The sequence below is a fragment of the Bos taurus genome, chromosome 4 (assembly GCF_002263795.3).
Source record: "Bos taurus isolate L1 Dominette 01449 registration number 42190680 breed Hereford chromosome 4, ARS-UCD2.0, whole genome shotgun sequence".
NCBI lineage: Eukaryota > Metazoa > Chordata > Mammalia > Artiodactyla > Bovidae > Bos > Bos taurus.
The window spans coordinates 33,130,394-33,155,704 of NC_037331.1; the positions used below are offsets into that span (position 1 = coordinate 33,130,394).

The 25,311-nt window shown below is 42.0% G+C and overlaps 1 protein-coding gene across 3 annotated transcripts in view; it reads right to left on the reverse strand.

The window, feature by feature from the left end:
• CROT (carnitine O-octanoyltransferase) overlaps window positions 1–14,012 on the reverse strand; it is a 61,374-nt gene extending 47,362 nt beyond the window's left edge. Inside the window, exons 1-6 of one of the 3 annotated variants that reach the window (XM_024990439.2) lie at window positions 13,933–14,012; window positions 12,918–13,008; window positions 10,131–10,266; window positions 5,707–5,831; window positions 3,952–4,133; window positions 3,659–3,783 (exon numbers count right to left, since the gene is read on the reverse strand). In XM_024990439.2, the coding sequence (XP_024846207.1) occupies window positions 3,659–3,783; window positions 3,952–4,133; window positions 5,707–5,831; window positions 10,131–10,245 (547 nt within the window). In that variant the 5' untranslated portion in view covers window positions 10,246–10,266; window positions 12,918–13,008; window positions 13,933–14,012. 3 annotated transcript variants of the gene reach the window in all.
• Between the last annotated feature and the right edge of the window lie 11,299 nt (window positions 14,013–25,311).

The following is a 25,311-nucleotide window of genomic DNA, read 5'->3' on the forward strand; positions in this document are numbered from 1 at the left end:
CGGGAGAAACATCAATAACCTCAGATATGCAGATGACACCACCCTTAGGGCAGAAAGTGAAGAGGAACTCAAAAGCCTCTTGATGAAAGTGAAAGGGGAGAGTGGAAAATGTTGGCTTAAAGCTCAACATTCAGAAAACGAAGATCATGGCATCCGGTCCTACCACTTCATGGGAAATAGATGGGGAAACAGTGGAAACAGTGTCAGACTTTATTTTTCGGGGCTCCAAAATCACTGCAGATGGTGACTGCAGTCATGAAATTAAAAGACGCTTACTCCTTGGAAGGAAAGTTATGACCAACCTAGATAGCATGTTCAAAAGCAGAGACATTACTGTGCCAACAAAGGTTCGTCTAGTCAAGGCTATGGTTTTTCCTGTGGTCATGTATGGATGTGAGAGTTGGACTGTGAAGAAGGTTGAGTGCCGAAGAATTGATGCTTTTGAACTGTGGTGTTGGAGAAGACTCTTGAGAGTCCCTTGGACTGCAAGGAGATCCAACCAGTCCATTTTGAAGGAGATCAGCCCTGGGATTTCTTTGGAAGGAATGATGCTAAAGCTGAAACTCCAGTACTTTGGCCATCTCATGCGAAGAGTTGACTTATTGGAAAAGACTCTGATGCTGGGAGGGATTAGGGGCAGGAGCAGAAGGGGACAACAGAGGATGAGATGGCTGGATGGCATCACTGACTCGATGGACGTGAGTCTGAGTGAACTCCGGGAGTTGGTGATGGACAGGGAGGCCTGGCGTGCTGTAATTCATGAGGTCTCAAGGAGTCGGACACGACTGAGTGACTGATCTGAACTGATCTGATCTGACACAGTTTTCAGGGTCCTTAGTTCCCTGACCAGCGATTGGACCCAGACTCTGGCAGTAACAGTGTTGAGTCCTAACCACTGGATCAGCAGGGAATCCCTTCCACTCCTCTGTCTCTGATGCCATCCAGGGAGGATCATAACTTCCTCGTGCTTCCACCCCTTGGCTCTCTCCGCTTTCTCCTTCTTCACTTATACCTAGCGATTACTCTGGGCCCAGGTGAATAATCCAGGATAAGCTCCCTATCTCAAGCTCAACTGATTGTCAAATTTAATTTCATTCTCAATCTAATTTCCGTTTATTATTTAAGGTAACACATTCAATAGGTTCCAAGGATTAGGAAATGGACATTTCTGGAGATCATTTAGTGTACCTGCCACATAGGTTAGCAACTTTGATGATAGAACCATTACATTTGTTGAGAAGTAAAAGAGCTCATTAGCTAGGAATAAAGATGGAGAAAGTCATCAAACAGTCTTCTCTGAAAGTGAGAGAATATCCTGACAAAATACAGCAAGGTAGTGCTTCGGATCCACTCGAGGCTGAGAAAAGTGGTGTTTTGTGGATTCCTCTGGCCAAGTAAACTACTAGGGCAGACGCCTTTAATATGTGGAGTAAAAGCAGAAGACTAACATTTACACAGCGTTGAGGTGGGGATGGAGAAGAGGAGGGAGCGGGTGAGCAAAGGTTTGAATGTATTTAATATATGCTAGGGAGTGGTAAGAGTAAAGAATCACAGAAAGATGTGAAGATTTGGCAGTGGGCAGGGAGAAATGAAAGTGAAGAACTGCAGAGTCACTGGATTTTAAGTCAAGATGTCAAAAAAACGACTGAGGTAGACCTAAAGGAAGTGAGTTGTGAAGAGAAAGTGGAGGTCAGAGTGAGATGCCTACAGCTGCACTGTTAGAGATGAGTTTTTTCTATTATAAGCAAGTCTGGGGCATGGCCATGGTAGTGGTGGCTGCTTGAGAAGGAGTACAGATCCCTAGAGGAAGGAAAGAAAGGAGAAAGGAGCCATGGGTCATCCACACATGGAGGCTGAAGTCAGCAAGGATGCGACTGAGGTAATAAGGGAGAGACAGACAGTGAGACAGGTGCTAAACCGATCAATGAAGGAAGGAAAATGATCAAAAAGGACGTCACTGGGACAATGACGAGCAGGGATGACACAGCCTGCTGGCATTTCTTTTTTCTTCAAAAGCTCAAACTGTAAGGAAAAAGATAAAAACGGAAAGTGCAGTGGGAAATAAAGACACCAACATCTTCTACTTGCTCTTTAGTAACAAAGTATAAGAGAAAAACAAAGTCTCCATTTGAGACGGTCACAGCAAACGTCTAAAAAAAAATAACCAGGTTTCAGAAACAGCAGCTTTCAGAAAGGAAAGGAAAGGGGAGCTTTCAGAGAAAAGGAGGAGGATCCAAAAAATCCAAAAAATGGATTTTGCTGGCCATGAGTTCATGAAGTACAGCAGAAGAGTTTAGGGAAGCAGTGGAAGGTGGGTCACAGCAGTGAGAATCTTGGGTCAAATTAGGTTATGCCCTGCTCTATGAATCCAGATGACAAGAGATGCCATTCAAAGTCTGAACTGCTTGGGCAAAATGAGGTGAACAGGATGAAAAGCAAAACCGAATTAGCCTTAATTGTCACTTAAGGAAAAAAAAAAAAATTGTCACTTAAGGGGTAAGGAACCTGGGTCAGAAGATCCCCTGGAGGAGGGAATGGCAACCCACTCCAATATTCTTGTCTGGAGAATACCACGGACAGAGGAGCTTGGAAGGCTACAGTCCATGGGATCACAGAGAGTCAGACATGACTGAAGCAACTTAGCATGCACACAAAAAAACAAAAAACAGCAAAAACCTCAAACGAGGCCTAATTATTGCTTCGTTACTGAGACTAGCCTCTTAGCTGCAGTGGCTAGCACACTGTTATCCCCATCAACACATAATTTCTTCAATTTTCTCCTTAACCAGAGTAGATTCCATACCCAACATTATAATTTCTCCCTTGCAAAAATCCTTCACTCCCTCTTCCACTGTTGCTGCTTAAGAAAAAATACATGATACCATATAGTCTAACTTTAAACCCATAAACACACATTTCAACACTGTTTAGGTACCCTACCTTTGCACAGAATGTGTGCTTTTCCCATTTTCCAAAACGACCATTTCGAACTATCAAATGATACAATGCAAGCATTAGGTTTGTATCAAACCACGTAAGTCACAGTTTCAAAAAAAAATCCATTCCCATAAATTATTTCCAGCTAAATCACTATGGCTAAAAGATAAGGTTCATAGAAAGCCTAGTCTTTCTATGACTAGGCCAAATCAAAATCCAATAAAACTAGTCAAAATCCAGTAAGAAATATTCTTCGAAATCATACGTTCCATAACATCACGGGATTTCCCTGCCAGCTCAGTGCTTAGGACCTGACACTTCCACTGCTGTGGGCCTGGGTTCTGTCCCTAGTCAAGGAACTGCGATCCCGTAAGGCACATGGCACGGCCAACAAGAGAGTACATTCCACAGCATCACAGAAGAACTGCAGCAAAACCACCCAGATCCTGGGGCTTCCCTGGTGACTCAGCAGTAAAGAATCTATCTGCCAAAGTTGGGGACTCGAGTTCAATCCCTGGTCTGGGAAGATCCCACACGCTGAGGAACAACTACACCCATATGCTGAGACTACTGAAGCCCCCCCTCGCCACAACTAGAGAAAGCCACACGCAGCAACAGAGACCCAGGACAGCCATAAATACAATAAATCTTAAAAAAAAAAAAAAAAACTATCCAAACCCCAATGCTTTTACCAGGAAAAGTACAAATGTTTTCTACTTACCAGTCCTAAAATAATTAATAATTGAATCTCTAGTAATTCCTGGAATCTTGCAGGTGGAAAACAGCATTCGGAATTGATTCATATCTAGAGGAGTATTTCCAACTTTTTCAACAGCTAACTTTTCTCTATTAAAACAAACAAACAAAAGTATATTGGCCAAGAAATCATTACAAAACTTTTAAACCAGTCACACCTATAGTATTCATCCCCAGATGAGTAAATTAAGCTTCTCAACATTTTGCCACCAGAGACTTTGGGTAAATATGTAACTGAATTGACAAAACTATCCTTACTTTCTTAATAGCTGCCAGTAGTTCAAGTTATGCCAAAGACTTATACTTCCTCTTTCCAACTGTGTGCCTTCCTTTGGAGGCCAGTAGTGTTCAATATGGCTTGCAGGACCCCCAAAGTTGACATTCAGTTGTGATGGTATACGAACATCCAGGTAGGCAACATTCAGCCACCACTCTTCCAGCTAAAAAAAATTAAGAACATCAGCCTAATGCTATTGATAGTATTAATACCTGAAGGTGTAACTGCTGAGAAGGAAAAAAAGCTCTATTCTTTTTTCTTTAATTACTTTTCAATACTTAAAAACATGTTTGATTTTAAATCATTACAAATAGTAAAAATGCTATTGTGATCATTTCTTTCTTTTGGAATTATGGGATCTGAATTAAGTACTAGTCAAGTTTAACTACATTATCAAAAACATGAAACAAGAAAGCACTGAAAGAAACACCTTCAGACAGAGCATATTAAAACTACCAATATCCAACAAAGCACTCTAGGTGTGTTTTCTCAGAGTACCTGTTCACAACTGCAACTGAATCTCATGTGTAAGTAAGTGGGTCTCATCAAATTACCTGGAGCTCTTTCTGAAGAATTTGATGTTACAAACTATAGTCAGTCATTCGGAAAAATATAAGTGAAAAGGATACAGGCAGAACAATGACTTTTTAACCTTTACCCTAATTTAAAGTCACTGAAGGCTCAAAATTGAGAAAAAAGGAATCTAGACATATAAACTTGTATTATTCCATTATAGGTATCTAAAGGACAATAAAAAGATCAGCTTGCTTTTTATTTCTGAAACTAAATGATAGTTACAAACATTATTTCTAGACTAAGGCAGTATCTTAAATTACGAAAACTCATCCTACAGGAGTAGTTAAGATGAAAAATCAAAGAAGATTCCTTGTGAAAAATTACTGAGATCTTTATACCAATGTTTCCTCAATCTACCCAGCTGAAACACAGAATACCCATAACCATTCTTCACTCCAGTTTTCTAATGGCCCTTTTCTCCTGTGCACTGTATAAATATTTGCACACTGTAAATGTGATATCTATTTTAGTATTTGGGGCTTTATTTTTAGGCTATGATTATCTGGACAAAATGTTTTTCTCAAACATGGTCTAAAGATGACCTGCATCAGAACTGCATAGAGTAGTTAAATAAGGATATCTGGGCACCCTTTCCAGAGATACTGAATCAGAATCACTGGTCCCAGGAATTCTGCATTTTACCAAGTTCCCCTACATAATAAGAGGAACCCACACACAATACTTAAAACTCCCCAGAGTTAAACAATTCATTCATTCTTTTGGATGATAAAAGATGCTGCTGCTGCTGCTGCTGCTGCTGCTAAGTCGATTCAGTCGTGTCCGACTCTGTGCGACCCCAGAGACGGCAGACCACCAGGCTCCCCCGTCCCTGGGATTCTCCAGGCAAGAACACTGGAGTGGGTTGCCATTTCCTTTTCCAATGCATGAAAGTGAAAAGTGAAGGTGAAGTCGCTCAGTTGTGTCCAACTCCTAGCGACCCCATGGACTGCAGCCCACCAGGCTCCTCCATCCATGGGATTTTCCAGGCAAGAGTGCTTGAGTGGGGTGCCATTGCCTTCTCCGTGATAAAGGATTCTATAGTATATTTCTACAGTAATAGTATTCTACAGTATATTCTACAGTAATAATTTTAAAATGAAAGCTACACATTTACTTTTCATTAAGTATCAATATTCTAATAAATACAATAACATAAATACCCAGTTTCTTCTTCCTTTTGCTCTTTGAAGTAATTTCTGCTGCAATTTTTCTCCAATGCCATTTTGAAATTTCCAGACAATTGCTTCAGTATTCTTATATTCTTCCTCATTTGCAAATGGCTTTACTGTAAAAGGAAAAAATATGCATTAAAGTATTTAGACATCAAGTACCACAAACTCACCTCAATTATTATTACTTACATAAATCTTGACTCAGTTACATAAAACACTTATGTATATACTAGAGCAGTCCACTAAATTAGAGTTTATAACATGAAAATGGCTGAAAAGCAATAATGCAAAATATGTCAAAAAATAAAACAGTGGATACTATGTAGTCTGATAACTATTTCTCCCAAAATTATTTTAAAATCATTCTAGACAATGATAGTTAAAATGACACACAGGACTATCACCTAGCCATTACTGTGAGAAATCTCGCTAGCCATTACTGTGAGAAATTAAAGCTTCTTTCCATTAATGTTCAAGCAGAGCCTTAAACATTATGAATGTAAATGCAGCATATATGTAGATTTAAGTGTAAAGCCTTCCCAGAGCAGTTTAGGATCGCTTGTGGCCAATAACGACTTTCTTCACGAACACATACACAGAATACAAGGTGCCTAGTCCATGAAAACCAAGTGTTCTGAAAATTAAGCTATAGATGAAAGTAGAAATCCCTTAATTAGAAACCAAGGGACATTAATATCTTCCTTTTGATTTATTTTTGCCTCCTCAAAATTTTAAAGTTAATTTAAATAGCTGCATTCAGAGAGCACAAGTGAATAATCAGAAAGTTTTTTTTAAAAAAAGAAACTAGAATTCCCAGATGAAAGTAGGTGAGAAAAAAAAGAAAAAAAAAGTCAGAGTCTTCCAGTTAAACAAAGGCAACCAAGTTCATAAAGGTATCTTCACTTCTAGTAATTCACTAAAATGAGAATTACTAAAAAGGTGTAAGTTTATAAGGACAAAGCACATGAAAGAAGAGAGGACAGCAGAGAGGTTAACATTTTACAAATTAGAAAACGTGTGGGGAAATGGTGACTGACCACAGAATGGACGAAGTAGCCACAGCCTAGGGAGTAGAAAGAAGTGGGAGGGTAAGGAGGGCTTGGTGCAAACCCAACAAGCAAGCCAAGTCCTGCAGTGGAACTCTAGGAAGGTTCAAGAATTCATGACACACAGACTTCTAAAGATAAGGGACAATATGAGGCTGAAAACAGTGTAACTGCTTCAATGCTTGTAAAAGCAGCTGACAACCACCCCACCCACAGCCGTCCTTGTGAATCTCCTACACTCCAGAAAGCCAGACAACTTCCTCCCTCCCAATAGCGTTAGAAATATGAAGGTTTACCCTTAGGAGAAGTTGTCCCAAACTAGCAAAATACATTGATTCCAGCTCACATTTTAAACAGAGGGTTAACAATGAAGGTGTACACTAGAGCAATGATCCCTCCTGTCTCTTCCTCCACTCAGCTCTCCAAACACTAGCCATCAGGCTTCTGCCTTCCTAACAAAAGATGAGAGAATTCTTCTTCGGGGAAAATATCAGTCCAAGAGAAAGGAGGTTGGGCATTTGCTGCTGCTGCTGCTAAGTCGCTTCAGTCGTGTCTGACTCTGTGAGACCCCATAGACGGCAGCCCACCAGGCTCCCCCGTCCCTGGGATTCTCCAGGCAAGAACACTGGAGTGGGTTGCCATTTCCTTCTCCAATGCAGGAAAGTGAAAAGTGAAAGTGAATTCGCTCAGTCGTGTCCGACTCTTAGCTACCCCATGGACTGTAGCCCGCCAGGCTCCTCCATCCATGGGATTTTCCAGGCAAGAATACTGGAGTGGGGTGCCATTGCCTTCTCCAATGCAGGAAAGTGAAAAGTGAAAGTGAAGTCGCTTAGTTGTGTCCGACTCTAGCGACCCCATGGACTGCAGCCCACCAGGCATCCCCGTCCCTGGGATTCTCCAGGCAAGAGTGCTGGAGTGGGCATTTGGATATGTCCTAATAGAACTTCTAGACCTCTGCCCTATTACCCTCTGTGGCTCATTATAAGGCCCACAGGTCACCAAGGTCTACTCACACACTCAGAGCTCCGCATAAGCTTCTCAGGATCTGACTCAAATGTGAATGACAAAGGATTGCCACATATTAGAGGAAACCCCTTCATGTAGGAGTCAGACCAAAAAAGGACTGATGATACCAAATAGTAAGTGGACCAAAAAGGGACAAGTGGCTCAGAAGGTAAAGAATCTGCCTGCAATGCAGGAGACCTGGGTTTAATCCCTGGGTCAGGAAGATCTGCTGGAGAAAGGAATGGCAACCCACTCCAGTATTCTTGCCTGGAGAACCTCATGGACAGAGAAACCTGGTGGGCTGCAGGCAATGGAGTTGCAAAGAGTCGTATATGACTGAGTGACTAACACTTTCACTAATAAAATGAAAGGAAAATAACTTTTTAATTAAAAGCTTTGCCCAGAAGAACGAGATCCAAGTAATAGGAGCTGCTCTCAGAAAGAGTGAAAAAAAGAGAGGAGAAAACTACAAAACAAGTGATACTTTAAAAATTTCTGGGTGGAATGTGCAGGGGGAGGGAGGCTCAAGAAGGATGGGATATACATATAATTATGACTGATTTGCTTTGTTGTACGGCAGAAACTAACACAACATTATAAAGCAATTTTCCTCTAATTAAAAAAAAAAGAATAACTTCCTAGAACTGAAGAACATAACTTAAACAGAAAGGACCCACTGAATGTTCAACGAAATAATGAAAATACCTATACATCATGGTACATCACTGAGATATTCAGAATAACAGAGATAAAGAAATGGTTTCCAAACACATCTAGGGAGTGAAAAACAATGGGTCACATATAAAGGGTCAAACACCAGAACAGCATCAGGTTTCTCAAGAGAAACAGACAGTCCCTTCAAAACTTAAGAAAAGCCATTTCCAACCCCAAATTCTATACTCAGCCAAACAATCAAGCATGAGTAGCATAAAAACATTCTTTTCCTCCCAGACACCCTTTCTCAAGTAGCCTCTAAAGATGCACTTCAAAATAAGCAAACGAAACGAGGAAACCGAACCCAGGAACCAGGGAATCCAACACAGGAGAGAGAGGTGAAGAGAACCACCAGAATGATGGCTACAGAACCTCCAGCCATCTTGAGAAAAGTAAACACTAATTCCAACAAGAAGGTAGTGGGCTCCAGGAGGGATGTCTCCAAGAAGAAATGAAACTGAGTGACTATCTTGTGTATTTAACTGGATTCAGGGATTTTAGGTGTAGTGAGATATCTGGGGTGAGTGAGTTGTAGATACAAAGCAAAGCAAGCAAATGAAAAATGAGGAAAACCCAAAAAATGCAGCCGAAAGGTAATTCCAGTACTGTCCACTGAATGGTTCACTTGTGAATAACTGCATATCCCCAAACCCTCAATGGTCTGGTAAATTATTTTGGGGAAAGTGAAAGTGAAAGTGAAGTCACTCAGTCATGTCCGACTCTTTTCGACCCCATGGACTGTAGCCCACCATGCTCCTCCGTCCATGTTATTTTCTAGGCAAGAGTACTGGAGTGGGTTGCCATTTCCTTCTCCAGAGGATCTTCCCAACCCAGAGATGGAACCCAGGTCTCCTGCATTGTAAGCAAGACGTTTTACCGTCTGAGCCACCAGGGAAGTCCTACTTCGGGTAAATCCAGATTTAAATCAGGTGAACACTAATTTAATTGCAGGTGGTGATTTGGGGCAACAGTGAGAAAATTAGAGGGAAAATGTGATATGTTAGATTGCATAAATGTTGAGAAATGAAGCTGGAGGTTAGAGGGGTGTAGGAGAACTAAATCTTGATCTTTTTAGGAACTAACATATAATACCTACAACTAAAAAAATCTAAGAAGGAGTTGTATATGCTTGTTAGTTTAAATCTGGAGATAAACAACACAAGAAGTAGATATTTGAAAATGCAGTGCGGGAAACAAGGCAGAGGACTACTTGTTATTGTAAACCTAATAGTACTACCTGGCTTTTTAACTATGGAAAAATTAACATGAGAGAAAGACAGAAATGTTTTGGACATTTTAAGGATACTTTTAATTATCATGAGCCTAGAGGACAAAGACTTCCCTGGTGGCTCAGAGGTTAAAGCGTCTGCCTACAATGTGGGAGACCTGGGTTCAATCCCTGGGTCGGGAAGATCCTCTGGAGAAGGAAATGGCAACCCACTCCAGTACCCTTGCCTGGAAAATCCCATGGACGGAGGAGTGTGATAGACTACAGTCCATGGGGTCACAAAGAGTCGGACATGACTGAGCGACTTCACTTTCACTTTTCACTTAGAGGACAAAACAATTAGACCCTCATCAACTTCTGACAATTTCACAGTTAAGCTGCTAGCAATATTAACATACATTAAAAGATCACAAACATACCTGATTCAAGGTATTTTTTTAATGATTCTTCAAGTGAAGGAACAGGCAGCGATGGAAGGGAATCTTGGTACTGAAATGTCCTTTCTTCAGTTGATTTAGCCAGTTGATTTTCCATGATGCAGTCACAATAGGAACACTATAGAAAAAAGCCCTCATAATTAACTCCCATAAATATTATACTAGTTTCAATCCACTACGTCAATATTTAGGGATCACAGTATATCTAGGACTTGGTTCTAGTCCTTAGGAATTCACAGATTTGCCTGAGAGAGAAAATCAATTAAAAAAAAAAAAACAGTCTCAAATTGCTAGAGATCAAGGAGTGATCCTCAAGATCACTATATTTTTTTGAGCCAAGTATTGCAGTAAGTGTGATAGAAAATGTATCATCTCCTTCATCTTCATTCTATGAAAAATGGCATTCACTGCCATTTACATAAGAAGTCAAATCTTAGAGATTTACTAAATTGCCTAAGATCAAACCAACAGCTCAAATACAGATCTGTTTGACCATAATCTTCCTCCCATACCTGATAGTGGGAGAGGGGACTTACAGTCAGTCTAAATGGGTACGTAGAATGCAGATGTATAGAAAAGGACAATGGACTGAGAGAAAGAAATTTCAAGAGGAAAATATGAAGGTATGGAAGAGTCATTAAATCATAAACTTACAAAATATTACAGAATGCATAAATCAACAGAATGCATAAGTCATACAACAAGCTGCTGTAACCTAATTGTGCAGTGAGGCCTACACAGAATGATCGAGTATCATAAAGCAATCTTGAACATTTTCCAGATGTATTAATTTTCAGAGAAATCAAAGTAACACAAAATGTGAATAGAAAAAGAAATTCCTCAAAGAAGCCTTTAAAATTATATATTAAAATGTGCTCAGTCACTTCAGTCGTGTCCGACTCTCTGCGACCCCACGGACTGTAACCTACCAGGCTCCTCCGTCCGTGGGATTTTCCAGGCAAGAGTACTGGAGTGGGGTGCCATTTCCTTCTCCAATATATTAAAATAGCAGCTGAGAAATCAAGGAACAGTAATATTAAGAATTTCCTGGCCTTTCAAATACTACTTGTTAAAACTAATAGCAAAGTCAAATAGTATATTCCACTCACAGAAAGTTACAGAATAAAACATTACTTAAAAAAAAAAACAAAACAATGGTGTGGCAGAGACTGCTCTAAGCCAATATAATTCTCACCCTTTCTTAACAGAATCCTGAGTCTCAGCTGGGTAGCAGGCCACACAGCTGTATCTCTCCTACTCTCCCTTGGAGCTCAGTATGGCTTTTAGATGTGTATGCTGCCTCCAGCTTATGCCCCTGTAAGGAACTACAGGTGTTCTCTGCTTTCTCTTCTCACTGCCAAGCAGGAAAGCCAACTGGACTAGCACTTTGGACCCATTTATAGGAGACAGGTATTGAGGCTGTTAGCACCTTCCTACTAGACCTGGACTCCTTCCTCTAGATGTATAAGAAAAACAAACAAAAAACCACCACCACCACCACCGAAAAAAAAAAAACCCTTTTACTTATGCCACTGTAGTTTGGCTTTCTTTGTTAAGGAAGAAGAGCTTAGCCTACACCACTAATATAAAGAGATAATCCAAAACTGAGATACAACAAATATCCCAATTCCTCAGCTTTTTCCTATCTAAATGACTAACTGCACTTCACTGTGACCATCCATAAACATGGCTTTAGGACTAAAAGAAATGCAGATCTGGGTCCAAATGCCAACTCATCATTTTCTACTCACATGCCCTGAGACAAATAACTTTATCTGAATTTCTTTATCTGTAGAGAGGATACTCAAATAATCATTGTTAGGGTTAATTTTTTCCTTAATACCTTTGAAACTGAATTATAAAAATAATCTAGTTTTGAGACAATCACATCATGTTAAGCAGGATTTCTGTAAGTGGCCCTCTTGATTCTGCCCCCTCTAATACCCAGAACCTGTGAATATGAGATTATCACTTCTTGGACTGTGATGGTGTTATTGCAAAATTGACCTTAAAGAAGAGGGATTATCCAGGTGGGCCTAATCTAATCCCTTGAGCTCTTAGGAGCAGAAAGCTTTCTCCAAGAGGTGGAAGGGTTGAAGGTGCTGTCTGGCTTTGAAAATGCACTTGCTCCCGTGGAACTGAGAGAGGCCCCAGGTGACAGCCAGTAAGGAAATGAGAACCTCGGTCCTGATGGGAAATTAATTCTGCATGGAAATTAATAACCGCATGGAAATTAATTCTACCAACAACCTCAATGAATCTGAAGATGGATTCTCCCTCAGAAAGGCCGGACCAACAAATTCATTTCAGCTTTGTGAGACACTAAGCAGTGAACCCAGCTAAACCTACCCAAACTTTGCATCTATAGAGATGCAGGTTAATAAATTGCTTAACTGTTAGGTTTGTGATAAATTGTTATGTAGCAATAGGAAACTAATACACCTGTGTAGAAAAACACGCTATTCTCTGTATACATCCGTGCCACTTAGACTCTAGGCATCTGAGACCACGACGATCAATTCCATACTCACTATGGTCTTAACTCAGCCAGAGGTACACAGTAAAAATGTGAATTATCAGATTCTTTCATGGAGGATTGTTTTGAACTCTCAATCACAAAGACTGAATAATACAATTCCAAAAGAACCTATAAATAAATGCTTTAGGAAAGTGATGATGCCAGACTTAATTACAGTGGGCCACCTGGGAGCAGTAAGATGGAAACTGAGTACAAAACAGAATCAGGAAAAAGTAAAAGGAACCACATACCGGTAAACCAAGACGAGTTGTTTAGGACTGCCAAGTGCTTGCTGTAACAATTCTGTTCAGGAACCACAGGGGTGTGAACTGAGCCGGTGAACTGTGGGCAGGACGAAAACAAGCTTAACAATTCCAGGAGTAAAAAATTACCAAAAACTAGTAAAAGAGGGTGGAAGACATACAACTGAAGGGTTGCTGCTGCTGCTGCTGCTGCTGCTAAGTCGCTTCAGTCGTGTCCGACTCTGTGAGACCACAGAGACGTCAGCCCACCAGGCTTCCCGTCCCTGGGATTCTCCAGGCAAGAACACTGGAGTGGGTTGCCATTTCCTTCTCCAATGCATGAAAGTGAAAAGTGAAAGTGAAGTCGCTCAGTCGTGTCCGACTCTTAGCGACCCCATGGACTGGAGCCTACCAGGCTCCTCCGTCCATGGGATTTTCTAGGCAAAAGTACTGGAGTGGGGTGCCATTGCCTTCTCCGAACTGAAGGCTTGGGAGGCGCCAAGTCTCATCCCTTCGGAATTCACAGCAAACACACACAAAAAGTCCATCTGCCAGAAAGCTAGATAAAAATTACTACACGGATTAACTAGGTGAATTACTAGGACAACCGCACTCCTTCCATTAGATAAGCCCAAGATTACCATGTACCTCCCGGTGCCCAGGTACCTGGTGCTGGCGATTTATCGCAGGGCTGCCAAGTTCAAAGCCTGGCACTAGAGACAGGAGGAGAGGGCGACGAGAGCTCGGAGACGCTCCCCACCAAAGCAAAGGTAGCTCCGCACACACTCTAAAAGCCACCAGGTGACAGCAATCTAACGAAGCACCACCACGGACCAGCCCAGCGGCCCAACTTCAGGAGTACTTCTCAGACCTGGGCCAGAGACAAGCACGAAGTTACCTCCGCCGAGTCCTGTCACCTCTGCCGCTCTACACCATTTAACCCTGTCCTTAACTTCTCCCCACCCCCAAAATGTTAGGGTAGAGAGGGAGGGAGCGCAAACTCTGCCAGCCAAGTAGTCCCCACCCCGCTCTGCGCTTCACCAACTCCGCTGCAGCCCCCAGCAGCACCCGCCTGCTTCCCTCACGCCCAGAGGCGCGAGAATTGGACGGAAAGCCGCGAGGGTCCCGCCCCGCGGTTAACGGGAAACGGGGATTTGTTGGGATGCCCTGAGGGTCCCGCCCCGTCCTTGAAGGGACGGAGGGCCGGCTGGGCCTGCGCTTTCTCGCGACTTGGCCACGCCCTTTTCGGGCTTTCCTGGTCCGCTGCCCGCCACTTACAGGCCTGGCGGGCAGGCCGTAAGGGCCACAGTCCGAACCCAGCCTGGCAGCGGTTTACTGCTTGCAGCTGTTGGACCACAGCGCCTCACTCGGGACGTGGCTGGAGCTGAGGGCCGGCTGCACTCCGCTCAGGTGCCTCTCTGGAACCGGTATAAAAACAAATGGCCCATTTTCACGCAAGCTGTGCAAGACTCGCTGCGCTGTTCCTCTTCGAACCCCAGCTCCTACTTAGCAGCCGCTCTTCCCAAAGTGAAGAATTCCTTGTCATTTTTGTAACTCCCAAGTAAGAATTTATACCAGTGCCTTAAGGAGGAATACTGTCGTTCCCTCCGTGTCCTACCAAGAGAACAGTAACCACATAAATCCCCACTTGGTCTCTCTTTTGCTTCATCCACTGGGGCTGAAATTTGCCCAGCTAGACATCCTGCAGCACTGGGCTATCGGAGCTTCCCTACCCTCCCACAGGTCTTCCTGCTGCCCAAGGCCCTTGAAGCGCGCAGGGACTCATACTGCAAGCTTCAGGCTGACCTGATACCTTCTACTGTCGCACCAAGAAATGAAGTTTTTAACCCGAGGGAATTAGGCAAGTGCTAGAGAAAGATCGTAATACAATTAACATAGTTTCACAAGCAAGTCTATTTTACATTTACTCCTGGAAATACACTGTTTCAGTTTTCATTTTAAATACATTTTCATTTTTGTGAAAGAAAAGGCCAATGGTTTACAGTGATTGTGAAATGGATATCAAATATAAATAACTGGATTTCAAATTAACATGTCCGTCCCAGGTCCCAATCTTTTCCTAACTCTGTAAAATCTGACCAGAAGGAAACTGAGGATACAAATGAGTATTTGTAAGTTCGCTACAAAAATAGGAATGAGTTTGGTTGCAGTGCATCTTCTGTGCTTTCTAGTGATGTTACATAATATGTGGCAGACACACTTTTCTGATAAATGTTCTGAATTCTGAAACCTATCAGGCCAAATAAGGTTTCAGATAAGGGATTATAAAGTTGTACTGATTTCTGAAGATGCGGGGGGAAAAAACTTCGCTCATAGTATTTAGATGCTATGTTCTGGATAATGTTACAATTGGCTTACAAGGATGTGGGGAAAGAAACTATCATAGTATTTAGATGCTATGTTCTGGATAATGTTAAAATTGGCTTGCAAGGTATTATTCTTAAACACAATTTTAAAAATAGTCAAAAAAACTTCAAAGTATTTTTTTCTCTTCCCTAGTGAATTTTGGTGCCTCTTACAGTTTTTGCATGTCTAATACCTGAGGGTGCCATAGAATTTAGGGTCACTTAGCTTCAATGCCTCCTAATCTTGTTAATTTAAGGGGAAACACAATATTTCTGTAAAGATTCCTAGATTTTTAGAAAGAAAAAACCCGTGGGATTGAATGCAAAGGAGTGAAACAGAGACTTGGGTATGCAGGGGAGAAAAGGTAATCTTTAAAAATATATGAATAAGCAAGTCTACCAATAATTCCCCAAAGCATATAGTTAAAAGTGACTTGTTTTTCTTCAAAATACACAATATGAGTTTTAATGGCAGGTTCTGAATTCTCTTCAGGTTAAATTTGAATTAGTTTACATCTCTTGCAGTGGGGTGGCTGATAGTGGCTCTTGAGCCATATGTTCAGGTACATGACATATATTGATAACAAGAAGTTGTCCCAAGGTTAAAAATTGATTGTGAGTCAAAATACTTTTGTGAAGAAAACCTTGTAATTACTACAAGTAGTGATAATAACATTTTTTATTTAACCTTATTTATTTTTGGCTGTGTTGGGTCTTCGTTGCTGCGTGGGTTTTTCTCTAGTTGCGGTGCACAGGCTTCTCATTGCTGTGGCTTCTCTTGTTGCAGAAAACAGGCTCTAGGGCACACAGGCTTCAGTAATTGTTGTTGCCATGCTCTGGAGCACAAGTTCAATATTGTAGCGCCTAGGCTTAGTCGCTGCAAGCAGGTGGGATCTTCTGCGATCAGGGATCGAATCTGCGTTTTCTGTATTGTCAGATGGCTTCTCTACTACTGAGCCACCAAGAAAGCCCAAGTAGTGATAGTAAGGTTTTTAAGTTGCCATAAAAGATATTTCATTTTTAGTCCCATGAGACCTTTCATTTCTCATCCTATGTAGCTCTTTCTCAGTGTACAACAAACAGAAATAGCTCCTGTAGACAAATCTGGATAAGTTTCACTGTGAAAAGTGTAAAAACACCAGGAATTTACACTTTAGATATGCACAGCTAGCTGTTAAGACTTGTGACTCTGAGAAGTAATGAGTTATAGTATAAACAGCTGTAACCTATGGAACAGATCTTTAATCTACTTTCATTCCAATATATAAAATGAACATATTAAAGAAATAATTATGTGATCTTTTCTTATTTTTAACGACGGGGTGTGGGCAATAGACAGGTAATCACTTCAGGAAGCAACTCACAGCAAAAATAAAGCATTCTGGATACGAAGAAATCAACCTGAGATTAAAAATTAACTCCTCTACCAACAGCAGATGAACATACAAAGGGTGTTTTCTTAGGACTATTCTTTGGTTTGGATTTGTCTTTAGTGATATTTACTGTATATAAAAATTTACCACCAAAATCCTAGAGAACAGTTAAGATCACCATGATGTCTTTAAATCTCAGAAAAAGTCTGTATTACTAAGCAGAACATAAATTAACAGCTTTGTCAGGATATAATTTACATACCATAAAGTGCCCCCATTTATCTATTTACTTTTGCCACGCCACTCGTGTGATCTTATTTCCTTGACCAGGGATTGAACCTGTGTCCCATGCAGTGGAAGAGTCCTAACCACTGGACAGCCAGGCAGTTCCCTAAGATTTCATTTAAAGTGTATAAATCAGTGGCTTTTACTATATTTACAGGTTTATCCAATCAGATCAGATTGGATCAGTCGCTCAGTCATGTCCGACTCTTTGCGACCCCATGAATCCCAGCACACCAGGCCTCCCTGTCTATCACCAGCTCCCGGAGTTCACCCAGACTCATGTCCATCGAGTCAGTGATGCCATCCAGCCATCTCATCCTCTGTCGTCTCCTTCTCCTCTTGCCCCCAATCCCTCCCAGCATCAGAGTCTTTTCCAATGAGTCAACACTTCGCATGAGGTGGCCAAAGTACTGGAGTTTCAGCTTTAGCATCATTCCTTCCAAAGAAATCCCAGGGCTGATCTCCTTCAGAATGGACTGGTTGGATCTCCTTGCAGTCCAAGGGACTCTCAAGAGTCTTCTCCAACACCACAGTTCAAAAGCATCAATTCTTTGGTGCTCAGCCTTCTTCACAATCCAACTCTCACATCCATACATGACCACAGGAAAAACCATAGCCTTGACTAGACGAACCTTTGTTGGCAAAGTTATGTCTCTGCTTTTGAATATGCTATCTAGGTTGGTCATAACTTTCCTTCCAAGGAGCAAGCGTCTCTTAATTTCATGGCTGCAGTCACCATCTGCAGTGATTTTGGAGCCCCCAAAATAAGTCTGACACTGTTTCCACTGTTTCCCCATCTATTTCCCATGAAGTGCTGGGACCAGATGCCATGATCTTCGTTTTCTGAATGTTGAGCTTTAAGCCAACTTTTTCACTCTCCACTTTCACTTTCATCAAGAGGCTTTTGAGTTCCTCTTCGCTTTCTGCCATAAGGGTGGTGTCATCTGCATATCTGAGCTTATTGATATTTCTCCCAGCAATCTTGATTCCAGCTTGTGTTTCTTCCAGTCCAGCGTTTCTCATGATGTACTCTGAATAGAAGTTAAATAAGCAGGGTGACAGTATATAGCCTTGACAAACTCCTTTTCCTATTTGGAACCAGTCTATTGTTCCATGTCCAGTTCTAACTGTTGCTTCCTGACCTGCATACAAATTTCTCAAGAGGCAGGTCAGGTGGTCTGGTATTCCCATCTCTTTCAGAATTTTCCACAGTTTACTGTGATCCACACAGTCAAAGGCTTTGGCATAGTCAATAAAGCAGAAATAGATGCCTTTCTGGAACTCTCTTGCTTTTTCCATGATCCAGCGGATGTTGGCAATTTGACCTCTGGTTCCTCTGCCTTTTCTAAAACCAGAAAAGTGTATAAATCAGTGGCTTTTACTATGGGGCGTGGGGAGGAGCAACCGCATGCCTGAGGCCAGGGGTGGTGGATGGGAGGACCAACCCCACGTCCAAGGAGCCGTGGCTCCGTGGGCACAGGAGGGCCTAGAGGAGCTACCCACGTTGAAAGTCAGTAAGGGTGGCGGCGAGGAGATACCCCTCACCCAAGGTAAGGAGCAATGGCTGCACTTTGCTGGAGCAGCCATGAAGAGATACCCCACGCCCAAGGTAAGAGAAACCCAAGTAAGACGGTAGGTGTTGCAAGAGGGCATCAGAGGGCAGACACACTGAAACCATACTCACAGAAAACTAGTCAATCTAATCACACTAGGGCCACAGCCTTGTCTAACTCAATGAAACTAAGCCATGCCCGTGGGGCAACCCAAGATGGGCGGGTCATGGTGGAGAGATCTGACAGAATGTGGTCCACTGGAGAAGGGAATGGCAAACCACTTCCGTATTCTTGCCTTGAGAATCCCATAAACAGTATGAAAAGGCAAAATGATAGGATACTGAAAGAGAAACTCCCCAGGTCAGAAGGTGCCCAATATGCTACTGGAGATCAGTGGAGAAATAACTCCAGAAAAAATGAAGGGATGGAGCCAAAGCAAAAAGAATACCCAGCTGTGGATGTGACTGGTGATAGAAGCAAGGTCCGATGCTGTGAAGAGCAATATTGCATAGGAACCTGGAATGTCAGGTCCATGAATCAAGGCAAATTGGAAGTGATCAAACAAGAGATGGCAAGAGTGAATGTCGACATTCTAGGAATCAGCAAACTGAAATGCACTGGAATGGGTGAATTTAACTCAGATGACCATTATATCTACTACTGCGGGCAGGAATCCCTCAGAAGAAATGGAGTGGCCATCATGGTCAACAAAAGAGTCCGAAATGCAGTACTTGGATGCAATCTCAAAAACGACAAAATGATCTCTGTTCGTTTCCAAGGCAAACCATTCAATATCACAGTAATCCAAGTCTATGCCCCAACCAGTAACGCTGAAGAAGCTGAAGTTGAATGGTTCTATGAAGACCTACAAGACCTTTTAGAACTAACACCCAAAAAAGATGTCCTTTTCATTCTAGGGGACTGGAATGCACAAGTAGGAAGTCAAGAAACACCTGGAGTAACAGGCAAATTTGGCCTTGGAATACGGAATGAAGCAGGGCAAAGACTAATAGAGTTTTCCCAAGAGAACGCACTGGTCATAGCAAACACCCTCTTCCAACAACACAAGAGAAGACTCTACACATGGACATCACCAGATGGTCAACACCAAAATCAGATTGATTATATTCTTTGCAGCCAAAGATGGAGAAGCTCTATACAGTCAGCAAAAACAAGACCAGGAGCTGACTGTGGCTCAGTCCATAAACTCCTTATTGCTAAATTCAGACTGAAATTGAAGAAAGTAGGGAAAACCACTAGGCCATTCAGGTATGACCTAAATCAAATCCCTTATGATTATACAGTGGAAGTGAGAAATAGACTTAAGGGCCTAGATCTGATAGATAGAGTGCCTGATGAACTATGGAATGAGGTTTGTGACACTGTAGAGGAGACAGGGATCAAGACCATTCCCATAGAAAAGAAATGCAAAAAAGCAAAATGGCTGTCTGGGGAGGCCTTACACATAGCTGTGAAAAGAAGAGAAGTGAAAAGCAAAGGAGAAAAGGAAAGATATAAACATCTGAATGCAGAGTTCCAAAGCATAGCAAGAAGAGATAAGAAAGCCTTCTTCAGTGATCAATGCAAAGAAATAGAGGAAACCAACAGAATGGGAAAGACTAGGGATCTCTTCAAGAAAATCAGAGATACTAAGGGAACATTTCATGCAAAGATGGGCTCGATAAAAGACAGAAATGGTATGGACCTAACAGAAGCAGAAGATATTAAGAAGAGGTGGCAAGAATACACAGAAGAACTGTACAAAAAGCATCTTCACGACCCAGATAATCACGATGGTGTGATCACTGACCTAGAGCCAGACATCCTGGAATGTGAAGTCAAGTGGGCCTTAGAAAGCATCACTACAAACAAAGCTAGTGGAGGTGATAGAATTCCAGTTGAGCTATTCCAAATCCTGAAAGATGATGCTGTGAAAGTGCTGCACTCAATATGCCAGCAAATTTGGAAAACTCAGCAGTGGCCACAGGACTGGAAAAGGTCAGTTTTCATTCCAATCCCAAAGAAAGGCAATGCCAAAGAATGCTCAAACTACTGCACAATTGCACTCATCTCACATGCTAGTAAAGTAATGCTCAAAATTCTTTAAGCCAGGCTTCAGCAATATGTGAACCGTGAACTTCCTGATGTTCAAGCTGGTTTTAGAAAAGGCAGAGGAACCAGAGGTCAAATTGCCAACATCCGCTGGATCATGGAAAAAGCAAGAGAGTTCCAGAAAGGCATCTATTTCTGCTTTATTGACTATGCCAAAGCCTTTGACTGTGTGGATCACAGTAAACTGTGGAAAATTCTGAAAGAGATGGGAATACCAGACCACCTGATCTGCCTCTTGAGAAATTTGTATGCAGGTCAGGAAGCAACAGTTAGAACTGGACATGGAACAATAGACTGGTTCCAAATAGGAAAAGGAGTTTGTCAAGGCTATATACTGTCACCCTGCTTATTTAACTTCTATTCAGAGTACATCATGAGAAACGCTGGACTGGAAGAAACACAAGCTGGAATCAAGATTGCCGGGAGAAATATCAATAAGCTCAGATATGCAGATGACACCACCCTTATGGCAGAAAGTGAAGAGGAACTCAAAAGCCTCTTGATGAAAGTGAAAGTGGAGAGTGAAAAAGTTGGCTTAAAGCTCAACATTCAGAAAACGAAGATCATGGCATCTGGTCCCAGCACTTCATGGGAAATAGATGGGGAAACAGTGGAAACAGTGTCAGACTTATTTTGGGAGGCTCCAAAATCACTGCAGATGGTGACTGCAGCCATGAAATTAAGAGACGCTTGCTCCTTGGAAGGAAAGTTATGACCAACCTAGATAGCATGTTCAAAAGCAGAGACATTACTTTGCCAACAAAGGTTCGTCTAGTCAAGGCTATGGTTTTTCCTGTGGTCATGTATGGATGTGAGAGTTGGATTGTGAAGAAGGCTGAGCACCAAAGAATTGATGCTTTTGAACTGTGGTGTTGGAGAAGACTCTTGAGAGTCCCTTGGACTGCAAGGAGATCCAACCAGTCCATTCTGAAGGAGATCAGCCCTGGGATTTCTTTGGAAGGAATGATGCTAAAGCTGAAACTCCAGTACTTTGGCCACCTCATGCGAACATTTGACTCATTGGAAAAGACTCTGATGCTGGGAGGGATTGGGGGCATGAGGAGAAGGGGACAACAGAGGATGAGATGGCTGGATGGCATCACTGACTCGATGGACGTGAGTCTGAGTGAACTCCGGGAGTTGGTGATAGACAGGGAGGCCTGGTGTGCTGGGATTCATGGGGTCGCAAAGAGTCAGACACAACTGAGCGACTGATCTGATCTGATCTGATACTCTCTGAGACCCCATGGACTGTATCACACTAGGCTTTTTTTGTCATCCACATCTCCTGGAGTTTGCTCAAATTCATGTCTATATAGTCAGTGATGCTATCTAACCATCTGATCCTCTGCCGTCCCCTTCTCCTTTTGCCTTCAATCTTTGCCAGCATCAGGGTCTTTTCCAGTGAGTTGGCTCTTCACATCAGGTGGCCAAAGTATTGAAACTTCAGCTTCAGCATCAGTCCTTCCAATAAATATGCAGGATTGATTTCCTTTAGGTTTGACTGGTTTGATAAAACTGCCAAACTGCTTCCCAAAGTTGGTGCGTGATTTTACATTCCCACCAGCAAAGTATAAGGGTTCCAATCTCTCTCTGCCATAACAGTAACAGTAACACTTGTTATTGTCCATCTCTTTGATTATAGCATCCCAATAGATGGGATATATTAGCTCACTGTCTTAATTTGCATTTCTGTGAAGACTAAGTGTTGAACATCTGTTCCTGTGCTTATTGGTTGTTTGTGTCTCTTCTTTGGATAAATGCCTTTGTGTTGTTGAGTTGTAAGAGTTCTTTATATATTCCAGATACAAATCCCTTATCAGATACATGATTTGCAAATATTTTCCTATCTGTGGATGGTCTTCATTTTCTTGATTGTGTTCTTTAATGGACAGTTTTAATTTTAATGATGTTCTGCTAATCAATCTTGTGATTTTGCTGTTGTAGCTAAGAAATTATTGACTAATCTGAGATCATAAAGACTTACTCCTGTGTTTCTTTTAAGAGTTATGTAGTTTTTGCTCTTAGACTTATGCCTGTGATTCACTTTAAGTTACTTTTTCCGTGTGGTGGGGAGTAGGGGTCCAAATTCATTCTTTTGCATGTGGAATCCAGTTGTCCTATTACCACTATTGGTTGAAAAGACTTTTCCCACTAAACTGGTTTGGCCCCTCTGTCAAGTCAGTGCACCATACGTGATACCCTTTACTTCTCACTCTCAATTCTCTTTGATTCACCTGCATGTCTGTCCTATGCTGGTACCACACTGTCTTGATTACTACAGTTATTGAGTTTTGAAATTGATATCTGAGTCCCCCAGCCTTTTTTTTCTTTTTCAAGATCATTTCGGCTATTCTGGATCTCTTGCCTTTCCAGTGTTGTAACACTTTGTGGTATAGTTACAGACGTCAAGTAGTGTTTCATTTGGTACATAAATGTTGACTTTTTTTTATATCACAGGCTTCTAAGAAACCAACCTAGTCTAGTTAGTAAACTGAACTGTCGACGTTCTTGGTTTTTTTCCCACATCATGAGCGTGTGTGCTTAGTCATATCAAGACTCTCTGAGACCCCACGGACTGCAGCCCACCAGGCTCCTCTGTCCATGGGATTTTCCAGGCAAGAGTACTGAAGTCAGTTGCCATTTTCTCCTCCAGGGGATCTTCCTGACCCAGATATCAAACCTGCGTCTCCTGCATCTCTCACATTGGCAGGCATATTCTTTACCACTGAGCCACCTGGGAAGCCCAATTTCTCATATCACAGCAACACCTAATTCGTGTAGATCAGCTATATCTTCATTTATGCAGTTATTATAAGGAAAAAAAGTTATTCACAAAGTTTTTCCCTATAATAGAATCCCTTTTCTATCATGTGAAGTTTATCTAAAAATATTAACAGGTAAGGGACTATGGATACACATGGTATACAAATAAGATCTCAATGTAGTGAAGTTAAACACTGTTAACCTTAAAAATAAAGCAGTCATATTTTAGCAAAAATGGGGTTATTTGGGACTAGCAGAAGAATTGGTTTTTGAATCCAAGAGTCTGTTTCGTAGAGTTTGACGGCACAAGGAATGGTTGCTGCTGCTGCTGCTAAGTTGCTTCAGTCGTGTCGACTCTGTGCGACCCCAGAGACGGCAGCCCACCAGGCTGCCCTATCCCTGGGATTCTCCAGGCAAGAACACTGGAGTGGGTTGCCATTTCCTTCTCCAGTCAAGGAATGGTTAGCAGTACCTAATAGGGGCTTTCCAGCAAGGCTGAAGGAAGTCTTTCTGGAGGCATCTTTTCCAATAGGCAGGCTGCAAAGTGTGATGCTTAGGGTCTTTGCCTCCTGGGAGCACGCTGTGAAAGGATTGCTCTACCAAAGCATGGTATTTTTAACACAAGCAATTAGGCCTTTATGATAATGAAATTTATCTCCTTTTTATCAGCTGTTGATCAAAAGAGGCAGAGGCCAGGTGCATTCGATGTGCTGTGACTAGCTCAAAAGACTGAGAAGTGCCTGAATATCAAGCTTGAGTTTGAGCAAACAGCAGTTTTTAATTGGAGACCCTATGTCCCTTCAAGGCCAACAGTTTTAACATATGAATGTTGTCGTCCTATGAAAAAGCTTGAGAAAGGGAGCAAAGAAGCAAACTACTCACATAGTATAACAAAAGTAGAGCCTGCAGAAAACTTTACACCATCCAAATCAACCTTCATGATTTGTGAAGAGTAAGGTAAACTTCCTGTGAAATGCAGGGGCATTACTGTCCAAATTTATTGCCTTTCCAAGTGAGCGCAAAAGGGTGTTGTTTAGTCTTATCAACTGGAATACTAAAGAATGTACTCCATAAATTAATTACAGTGAAAATGTGCTTTCAGTGGGACTGGATGTCAGTAGTGTGTGGAGGTTGGGAACAACAGGGTGTCAAGGGATGAAAGAGTGGTTTATTGCTTGTAAGTTCTGGTTGAATGTTCATCGGGGCCCTTGAGTTTTCCTACAGGTAAAATGGGTATTACAGGGACCAGAGGGCTTACCCCGTGGCTCAACGGTAAAGAATCCACCTGTAGTACAGGAGACAGAGGTTCGATCCCTGGATCAGGAAGATCCCCTGGAGGAGGGCAAGACAACCCACTCCAGTATTCTTGCCTGGAGAATTCCATGGACAGAGGAGCCTGGCAGGCTACAGTCCATAGAGTAGCAAAGAGTTGGGCACAGTTGAAGCGACTGAACATGCATGAGTGTGCGCACACACACACGCATATGCACAGGGACTAGAACAGAGGGTGATAGGCTCTAAGCCTTGTAATCCTCTATTATGGCTTGATGCCTTGAAGGACTCCTTTATTTATAGGGTGTTAATTCTGAAGAGAGGCTTTGAGGGATCTATTCGAATCTTGACAGGGGGTGCACTGTGGATTCTACAAATATCCCTTGAAGATTTTTCCCATAAAAAGAGTGGTAGCTGATCCAATAGGGATAAATGGCCAGCGTCCCCATATTCAGCTATACTACCAACAAAAATAAAAGCAAATAAAAGATGGTGAAACGTCATTCAGTTCACTTGGTTGGCTATTGCTACTGTCAAATTCTAGCATTGTTTTTGCCTTTTAGGAGATGGAAATTCCAGCATGATACTTTTCTAAGAAGCCTCAGCCTACTAAATGAATAGGAGCAGAGGAACTAAGGAGAAAAAAGGTATGTATCTCTCAGAAGGTTTAGAGATG